The sequence below is a fragment of the Onychostoma macrolepis genome, chromosome 03, assembly GCF_012432095.1.
Source record: "Onychostoma macrolepis isolate SWU-2019 chromosome 03, ASM1243209v1, whole genome shotgun sequence".
NCBI classification, from domain to species: Eukaryota; Metazoa; Chordata; class Actinopteri; order Cypriniformes; family Cyprinidae; genus Onychostoma; species Onychostoma macrolepis.
The window spans coordinates 5,266,656-5,277,295 of record NC_081157.1 but is presented as its reverse complement, the minus strand read 5'-3'; the positions used below and the strand labels follow the sequence as shown (position 1 = coordinate 5,277,295).

Here is a 10,640-nt window from a genome sequence, read left to right as displayed (position 1 = left end):
ATTACAAATATACAATTTTTCTAGCCTATTTTTACTGCACCACATAGAGTGTGTATCTGTTGCTGTATCACAAAGAGCTAATGGTTACAAACCTGATAAACAGGTGGAGGACCACCGCCGCCTGAACTGTCAGGCTCTACTAAAATGGTCAAAGACATCATTGGGGCAGACTCACCTGTCCTGGCTGGCATCTCTGGAGCTGAACCAGAGGAACAGCATAACACGGAGTAAGAGAGCGTTATTGTCTCGCATCAGCATAAAATCTAATCAAACTTATCACTGCTATGAGAATAAACCATTTTAAAAGATCACGACAGGCATAATATATGACAACAAATAATAGTGTGATATTCGTTTCACGCATTAGACTTTCCCAGCAATCTCCGGAGAAGCAGCTTCAACACCGACAGAGCGCCAACAGTACGCCAAACCAACCAGCAGTCAAGTGAGGTTTTATTGCTTCTTTAAGGATTATTTTTAGTTTATTGTTAATTGGACTTTGAAAAGCCTCAGTATTATTTTAGACTATTTTATATATTTTTAAAACACTTGTGAATTGCAGAACAATGCAAATACAATCTTCCTTCGCTACGAGAAGAAGTGCTGGAACTGCAGAGAGAAGTCCTACAGCTACAAAAGACCAAACTGCAGTTAGAGATTGAAAAACTCAAAAGGAGAAGAAAATCAAGATCTATACAACTTCATTCTTAACAACAAACTTCTACAGCTACAAAGCGAAGGAAAGTAACGATGCATGAAATTGATGAATAAATGCATTCTATGACCGTTTTTAAAAGTGTTGTGTTTTTAATGTAATTACAAGAGCAAATATATTAATAAAATAAATATATACAAACCAAATAACAATATATAGCTACATTGTTAAAAAAAAAAAAATGTATACTCCTAGCAATACTAACAAATAACTAACAATTTTAATAAATTTTTCATTTTGTTCTATATGTAGACTTACATTTCATTTTTTTTACAACTACTTGGCTAATTAAAGAACGCATTCACAATTGCATCTCTGACAGCAAATCCAGCCTGCTGGAAATTTTGTTGCAGAATTGCTTCATGACCCTCTGCTTCATCCTCCTCTTCGAAGGTAAAATACGCCTTCGACATGTTGAAAAGATCTACACTGGCCACAATAATTTTGCAAGCCCTTGACGGCTCAACGCGCAGCTCGCTGTGGAGACAGTGAAATCTGCGTTTAAGCTGTCCGATCGTCCTCTCAATTATAGACCTTGTGTGTGTCAAAGCGTTGTTGTATCTTTCCTACAGGTGAAAAAAAGGTCATCATTAGTATCAGCAAGCCACAATATAATTTAATACACTATTTTATAAAAATTAGTAAGGCAACATATTTTTAACATTACTTTAACGTTAAGCAATATTATTATTATTATTATTATTATTATTATTTTTTTTTTAAGTACAGGATTCAAATCTGTTTTTTTTTTACTTCAGCTTATGTAATTTAAATGGAATGATTTATACATCGAAGTTGACTGTTGAGATTATTACATGCCTGTGCAGCAGTAAGGGGATTCATGAAGGGCGTCATGAGCCATGGTCTGCAGGGGTAACACTGTCCCCGAGCAGGAGACCACTGTGGATTCCAGCCTCAAAATCTCTCCTGATCTTGCTCTCTGACAAAATCCTGGAGTCGTGTGTACGTGTACTCCCTGGCCACAATGCAACAATGTTTCTAATTCTGGACAGATGGTCACACACTAACTGCACATTAATTGAATGCTAGTTTTTTCTATTCACATATTGATCTTCGTGCATGCGGTGCCGTCAACTACACCACCTATTCGAGGAAACCCCGCTTTCTGAAAAAAAGAGGTTTGAATGGCATCCTGTTCTTGATGAGATGGAAACGTCACGGTTTGGCTTAAATGACGGCAAAGGGCCCCTGTAACCCGGTGAATAACTCTGCTTACAGACGATTTATGAATGTGGAAAACATCTCCCACTACAGACTGGAAACGCCCAGATGCAAAAAAATTAAGTGCCATAAGCAACTGTAACACCGCTGGTAACGAGTGGTTGCGCTGGGTGACATGGTTAAGGTCGTCTTCCAGTTTGTTAGCGATCTCATAGATTGCGCGACAATCAAATCTATATTCTCGCAGCAGTTTTTTGTCATTGAGATGGTCCAGTGGGTTCACTCTATCACGAAAAATTCGCCTCAGCACATTAATATCTTCAACTGGATCCATAAACTCAGCCATGTCATCAAATTTGTGTTCGTGAAACTCTTAAGGTAACGTTTTGTCAACCTTAGACTATACTTAGGAAAATGACAGTTAAGGGGCTTTATGCAACACTTAACGGTTTTTAAGGGCGAACTTAAGGGAAAATTACACTTAAGGGGCTTTATGCAACCGGGCACTGGTCTCGGGGTAAGAAAACCTTGTCAAACAGCACCTACATCAGCACATGTTGTTTGTGAGGGTTTCAAGAAGAATTCTCCTCGCTCATCCAAAAACAAACTCCAGCATATTCAGTTATCAGACACGACTGGAACTTCAAATGGCACTGGCTTCTATGGTCAGATGAAACTAAAACATGAGCTTTTTAGCAGCAAACACTCAAGATGGGTTTGGTGAACACAGGGATAAAAAGTACCCCATGTGTACAATGAAATATACTGCTGTATTTCTGATGTTGTGGGCCTATATTTCTGCTGGAGGTCCTGGACATCTTGTTTAGACACATGGCATCATGGATTATCAAATATTAACAGATAAAAAATCAATAAGTGACTGACTCTGTTAGAAATCTTATAATGGGCCATGTTTGGATCTTCCAACCGTACAATGATCCAAACACAAACCTCAAAAACAACACAAAGATGGGTCACTGAGCACAAAACCAAGCTTCTGCTGGCCGTTCCAGTCCTCTGACCTGAACCCTGTAGAACATGAGTGACCTGAAGAGAAGAAGCTGTGAATCTAAAGGGTCTGGAGTGATTCTGGATGAAGGAATGGTCTCTGATCTCTCGTCAGGTGTCTCTAACCTCATCAGGCATTATAGGAGAACATTTAGAGCTGTTAAACTGGCAAATGGAGGTTTCAAAAAGTATTGAGTAAAAGGGTGCCATTAACTGTGGCCAATGTGTATTAGAGAAAAACATTTATTTCATAATGATATTTCCCCCCATTTTAAATTCTTATTATCAATGAAAGGTTAGATTTTTGTGATTTTTTTTTAAATAAAAGATCAAAAGGATTAACAATGCAGATTAATTTTCACAGTCTTCTTTGATCATATTTACCAAGGGTGCCAATAATTCTGACCACAACCATATATATAATTTCAGTGGAAACCTGGGAAAACAGGGTTTTGAATTAATTATTCCATTTATTTAATAGAAAAAATCAACATTTACTCACATTGTTCCTATACCCAAAGAGCCTGAAAACAAATAAATCAAGCATAGCTGGTAATCAGATTTAGTAGACTTTCATAGAACACAGTCTTTCAGCAGCTAGTCCTGATGAGTTTAAATTGCATATATATTGAATGATTCAGGAGAGGTCTCAAAGCTTCTACAGATACATAATAAAGCATTAAAGGATATAGTCAGGAAAGCCATTTTAAGGTTTTTTGTAAGAACAACAAAATAGTTAGTAAAACTGACATATGTAAGTAAAGATATATGTGAATGATTCATTGATTCATTCGTCACTCCAGGGACAGAAACCATGAATCTGTGTCTAATGAGTATTTATAGTGAAATTTAAAAGATAATAGACACTTGGATTACTAGTACAAAAATAATCACTAACATAAAAATAGAGATTTGTATTTAAAGAAAACATTATAATATGACATAAAATGTAATTATATATTTAGCATCCATTTAAATTTTGTAATTTCTTTTTCTTTTTTTTTTAATTAAGACCTACCAGAGTCCATTTATATTTTATCTCAGATTTGAAGGAATTTCAGAGTAATCGTAATAACATCTGCATCCAAAAGATGACAATGCTTTTCGGTCCCCGTCACATGCACGGATGGTTTCTAACGGCAAAAAAACCTGAAGCTCAGATAAGGAATTTGTAATTTTTTTATGTTGCGCTGACACCATTTTGATTCACATATATGATATAATATAAAGCAGTATTTGCTGATAAAGTAAACTGTTGTGTTTGCAACAGTTTGAACTTAATGTTCCTGCACTGACAACAGGCATGTCAGATAACATCCATGAGGTCTTTAACTGCTGTCTTCGTCTGCCTCTGACATGTTTGAACTGTAAGCAGAGCTTCTCACGAACATTGTATCAGACCGCTCATCTCCACTCACTGCAATAAAATAAATAAATAAATATTAAATGATACACAGTGTGACACTTTCTGACATAATTTAATATACAGTGAGGAAAATAAGTATTTGAACACCCTGCTATTTTGCAAGTTCTCCCACTTAGAAATCATGGAGGGTCTGAAATTGTCATCGTGGGTGCATGTCCACTGTGAGAGACATAATCTAAAAAAAAATCCAGAAATCACAATGTATGATTTTTAACTATTTATTTGTATGATACAGCTGCAAATAAGTATTTGAACACCTGAGAAAATCAATGTTAATATTTGGTACAGTAGCCTTTGTTTGCAATTACAGAGGTCAAAGCGTTTCCTGTAGTTTTCACCAGGTTTGCACACACTGCAGGAGGATTTTGGCCCTCCTCCACACAGATCTTCTCTAGATCAGTCAGGTTTCTGGCCTGTCGCTGAGAAACACGGAGTTTGAGCTCCCTCAAAGATTCTCTATTGGGTTTAGGTCTGGAGACTGGCTCGCCACGCCAGAACCTTGATATGCTTCTTACAGAGCCACTCCTTGGTTATCCTGGCTGTGTGCTTCGGGTCATTGTCATGTTGGAAGACCCAGCCTCGACCCATCTTCAATGCTCTAACTGAGGGAAGGAGGTTGTTCCCCAAAATCTCGCAATACATGGCCCCGGTCATCCTCTCCTTAATACAGTGCAGTCGCCCTGTCCCATGTGCAGAAAAACACCCCCAAAGCATGATGCTACCACCCCCATGCTTCACAGTAGGGATGGTGTTCTTGGGATGGTACTCATCATTCTTCTTCCTCCAAACACGTTTAGTGGAATTATGACCAAAAAGTTCTGACCACATGACTTTCTCCCATGACTCCTCTGGATCATCCAAATGGTCATTGGCAAACTTAAGTCGGGCCTGGACATGTGCTGGTTTAAGCAGGGGAACCTTCCGTGCCATGCATGATTTCAAACCATGACGTCTTAGTGTATTACCAACAGTAACCTTGGAAACGGTGGTCCCAGCTCTTTTCAGGTCATTGACCAGCTCCTCCCGTGTAGTTCTGGGCTGATTTCTCACCTTTCTTAGGATCATTGAGACCCCACGAGGTGAGATCTTGCATGGAGCCCCAGTCCGAGGAGATTGACAGTCATGTTTAGCTTCTTCCATTTTCTAATGATTGCTCCAACAGTGGACCTTTTTCACCAAGCTGCTTGGCAATTTCCCGTAGCCCTTTCCAGCCTTGTGGAGGTGTACAATTTTGTCTCTAGTGTCTTTGGACAGCTCTTTGGTCTTAGCCATGTTAGTAGTTGGATTCTTACTGATTGTATGGGGTGGACAGGTGTCTTTATGCAGCTAACGACCTCAAACAGGTGCATCTAATTTAGGATAATAAATGGAGTGGAGGTGGACATTTTAAAGGCAGACTAACAGGTCTTTGAGGGTCAGAATTCTAGCTGATAGACAGGTGTTCAAATACTTATTTGCAGCTGTATCATACAAATAAATAGTTAAAAAATCATACATTGTGATTTCTGGATTTGTTTTTTTAGATTATGTCTCTCACAGTGGACATGCACCTACGATGACAATTTCAGACCCCTCCATGATTTCTAAGTGGGAGAACTTGCAAAATAGCAGGGTGTTCAAATACTTATTTTCCTCACTGTATATGATATTAAAATGCCACAATTATATTTTCTGTGGCAAAGAAGCCACAAAAAAATATTCTAAACTAAATTGTATTACACAACTGTAATTTCAGTAATACTGTAATAAAAAAGTTAGTTTAAAGTACTGGACACAAATCAATATACTCACAAGACATGTAAACAAATGCTGCAGGAAAATCAGTAATTAAGACGATGTACACAACGGCACATTTACACTGACCCCAAATTTATGGAGTGAATGTCATTCAGAAAGGGTCTCTCTGTGTCAAATCAAGCAAATTTCTGAAATTTCCCTGGCCCAAATTTTGGATTTTCATAATATTCTTCCTGAAGAAAGACAAACATAAATAGTGATAAAAGCCAAAATATTAAATGTCATTTAATGGATGTATATTTATTTAATGAGTAATCCACTATTCTGTAAAGAGGGTCAAAATGACACTTTTAACATGAGATTTCGAGCCAAATTAGAGTGTAAAAATGACTTTAGAAAGAAGATTATTTTTACAGAGATTGGTAGGTTTGTTAGTATTGGTAGTAATTCTATTGACTTTAACCACCTGTGTTGTATTATATAACAATGGATGACAGTTCAAAAATGGGAAAACATACTTTTTGTGTCTTTTTTTCTGAGGTTTGCATGTCTGTAACTCAAGAAGTATTACAAATATCTTAATATCCTTTTAGATTTTGGTTCTCAACAAACATTTTTTTTGGTATCTTTCTTTTAAAAAGGAATGTTTGAAGAACAAATAATGTTGAAACTAGAAATGTATCTCATTTCCATCTATCAAAGCAATTACATAGACATTATTAATAATTTTTTCTTTTCAAGTCCCAGTCCCAGAGATATGGGAATCCCAATGCAACTCAGTGTCCAAATTGTTTAATTTTATTCAACATCCCCCTTTAAGTACAGTAAGTGTCAGCCGTATGCAAAGTGACCCACATCTGCTTTTCAAACACTGACATTGAGTAAAATTCGGAAATGGAGTTGCATTGGGATCCCAATGTCTTTGGGACTGAACTATATAGGGCCATATAAGATTATAAAGATACATTTCTAGTTTCAACATTATTTACTCTTTAGATGTTACTCTTTATAAGAAAACAATATCAGCTGCATGCAAAGTGATCCACACTTGGTTTTTGACCACTGAAGTGATTTACAATTTAACAATTATCTTATGGAGCCACATTAAAACCCCTGTATATCTCTGGAACATTATAGGGCCTTTGTTGAAAACCAAAATCTAAATGTATATGAAGATATATTTAAGACCTCTTGAGTTACAGGCATGCAAACCTTAGGGTAAAAAAGAACAATAAAAAGATTGCTACATTCAACTGGTTTTACTAACAGATCTACCAATAAAATAATGATGCTGCCATCTTTCTAAAGTCATTTTACCCCCTCCAATTTTTTTTTTTTTTTATAAATATTGGATTACTCAGTAAATATACATCTGTGACATTAAATGTTTTGGCCTTTGCTAATTTATATATATTTTTTCTTAATATTTTGGATTTCACTATTTTTGTTTCATACATTTAACAAGTCACAAGATAAAACAACAACAAAATGGTACTCACTAAAAGGTGACGGTACTTCCATGCTCTTACATCTCTCGAGATCTGAACCATCCACAAAGCTGAAGGGTGAATATGATCTGCTGGCTGCTCCTGTACTGTAAGCAGAACTTCCCAAAGACCATGTGTTTGACTTATCAGCTCTTCTCACTGAAATAATAAAGTGTATAAGAACAGCGTAACAGATTAATGCGTGCTAAGGGACTGGGTTCGGACCACTATCAGGAAAGACAAGGATAATGGTTATAGTCCATTCTGATCTGGTCCTCTCGTTAACAAGACCACAACAATACTGCAAAGAGATCACAAACTACAGCATTTCAGTGTCACCAGTCTAGTGTATAACAGAGAGGAGATGACACAACAATCATGCTTGTTTACTTAAGACAGTGAGTTTACAGTTTTCACATAAGATGCATTATGTTGTTATATTTTAACACTGCATTGTTCCTACGGCTTAGGTAAAGATATTTGCACTTTTGAAATCATACCCTACGAAGAACAGGATTAAGAAATGAAAGCACTTCTAATCTTTCAGTAACTGCTGAACTCTTTTAGTCCATCTGTTGGGGGGTAGCTGTTAAGGATAACAGTTGTATTGTTGGTGCTGTGATTCAAATGTTCATGATTTATTAAGATGTTCAGTGTGTGTATCTACACATATCTGTTGACTCACTCATCTGAGATCTGATGTCGTCTCTCTGTTTCTGCATTCTCCTCATTCGTTCGTTTGCTCTCTCTTCCACTTCTCTTCGTCTCTTTTTCATCTCCTGTAAAATCCTTCCATCTATTTCAAAATGGCAGCCTTTGTTTTGTGCCACGGTCTCCTCGATCTTCTCCAGCAGCTCCTTGATCTGAGTGTGGTCTCTCCTGTTCTTATTGTTGAGAACATGATACCTGTTCCCACATCTGTCCACCAACCACCGGAGATCCTGGCCTTCGCTCTCAATGTACTGCTCTATAGAGGTGTCTGACAGAGAGTCTCCATAAGTGAACAGCACTATAGCGTGACTCCAGACTCTCTCGCCAAAAAGCTCCAGATGCCCCTGGAATGCTTTTCTGTAAGTCTCTTTAAATGTATTATCCACACGTATGATCAGTAGTACAGCGTGTGGTCCTGGAGGACACAGAGACACACTGAGCACAATCTCCTGCTTCAGTAGCTCAGGACTCTGCTCTACAGTGTAAGTCCTCCACCATCCTGGAGCTTCGATGACAGTGAGGTGTCTGTCTGCTGCTTCTCCATGTCTCCTCACACACTGAGCAGATCTCTTCAAGTCAAACTCCTCTCTGCCCAGGATGCTGTTTCCTGCTGAACTCTTACCAGCTCTTTTACTCCCCAATAACACAATCCTCAGCTCTGAGAGGTATCGGGTGTCACCTGTAAAAATGAAGAACAAAACACACAGTGAAGGGGTAACTGGGATTACGTCTACATATGAGTGCAATGTCAACTACTCATTAAAAAAAAGTCTAACACAGGTGTATCCCACATGAATTTGGCTGTCAAATCAGAGTTAAATCAAAATTATTGGTGGATGATAATTATGAATTACAGATCATTTATTTTGGGTTGTGGGGAATTCCTTAATTTCATTGATCTGAACATTAAACAGGTTTCAGAACACAGATTATGCAAGACTAAAGTAATGTTTTCAAAAATTATATATTTTTTAATTATTTATTTAAAATGTACAACTGAGAATCTAAATCAATTAATAAATGCGTGTACACACCAGGAAAAGATGTATCATTGCATTGGCTATTAGCGGCAGCGAAAATATGACTGTATTATATTTACATTTATTTGACAGGTGCAAATAAAGCCAAAAAAACACAATTGTGACTGCTCATATTTAATTTAAAATAGTTATTTAAAAAAAAAAGCACAAAGTGGAATAAAAACAGACCAAAATGTCTCGTCTGTATAGACCAATGTGAAAGTGAAAGCAGTAAGAGTATCTCACAGAAACCGGAAACATGCTGGCAACATTTATAATTTCATAAAAAATGGCCTTCTATTATGAGTGAAAAGCTTACCAAAGTCCATTTTACTTGATATATTCTTGTCACAGTTGGAGCTCTAAAGTAAATAGTTCCACCAGAAATCTCATTGCTTTCATTTGCAGTGTGCTTTCAGAGCATGCTCGACACTCACTTCCTGGTGCTTCAGAACAGGGACAAACAGGGGGCGTGTCTATAGAGCTAAAGCTGGCGTCGATACTTAACTCGCACTCAGGGCCGCTGCTGGCCGGATGGGTGCCTAAGCAGGATTGTATTGTTGTGCCCCTCCCTCAAATATTATGGAAGTAAAAAAAAAACCTACTATAGGGGTCAAAATAGAACTTTAATAAAATATAAAAGTAAATAAATAAATCGTAATTAAGTTATATTATATTATTTACAAATTACAATTGTAGCTCTAGACAGTTACCTACGGCTATGATTTTATTAATACAGTTTTCAGATTTCAGAAATCACACAAAAGAAAATTAAGCAGTTTTACTAGGATAAAACCATAGTTAATTTTTGTAAGGGTTGTGATGTCCACATGTTTTTTGTAGAAGAAATTATAGAGGCTGTGTCATCTATAGCAAAAAGGTGGCCAAAAATGAAAGATTAAGTGGATATTTGAATCAAATGTTGGGTCAATAGCCTATTAAACAAGGATGTGATCGTCCTGTAAGTGTAACAGCAGCAATGACCAGGCCTTTTGCTCCCTTTGCAGGCATTTGTAATAACATGTAATGTTGAAAAAAACAATAGACACCATCTCAAAATTCGTAACGGTTTTACTGGTTATGATGAGACTTGTGTTGGTTTTAATGGAAACATAATGGACTCTGTTGGTCTCTAATTGGTCACCTTCTATTGAAGAAGCAGACTGCTACTGAAGAAGCAGAAGAACAGCAGAAGAGAACAGCAGTCTGTAAGTGTTTTGTCTTGTTTTCTCATTAGATTTCAGCGCAGTTGTTGTTGCTAGGAAACTTTGTTTTGCATATACTGTGTTTTACCGTGGTAAAGTGAAGTCGCATTTGTTGCCGTGGGTATCGCGTGAATTTCCCAGTTTCACTTG

General features: G+C 37.2%; 1 protein-coding gene across 1 annotated transcript; it reads right to left on the bottom strand.

Annotated features, from left to right (window-relative positions):
• Positions 1 to 3,293: 3,293 nt before the first annotated feature.
• Positions 3,294 to 9,762, bottom strand: LOC131536656 (GTPase IMAP family member 9-like). Its single transcript, XM_058769703.1, has 4 exons — positions 9,605 to 9,762; positions 8,241 to 8,945; positions 7,568 to 7,714; positions 3,294 to 4,322 (listed from the first exon to the last, which is right to left on the bottom strand). The coding sequence occupies exons 1-4, from the start codon at positions 9,612 to 9,614 to the stop codon at positions 4,234 to 4,236; spliced, it is 951 nt and encodes a 316-aa protein (XP_058625686.1). The 5' UTR covers positions 9,615 to 9,762; the 3' UTR covers positions 3,294 to 4,233.
• Between the last annotated feature and the right edge of the window lie 878 nt (positions 9,763 to 10,640).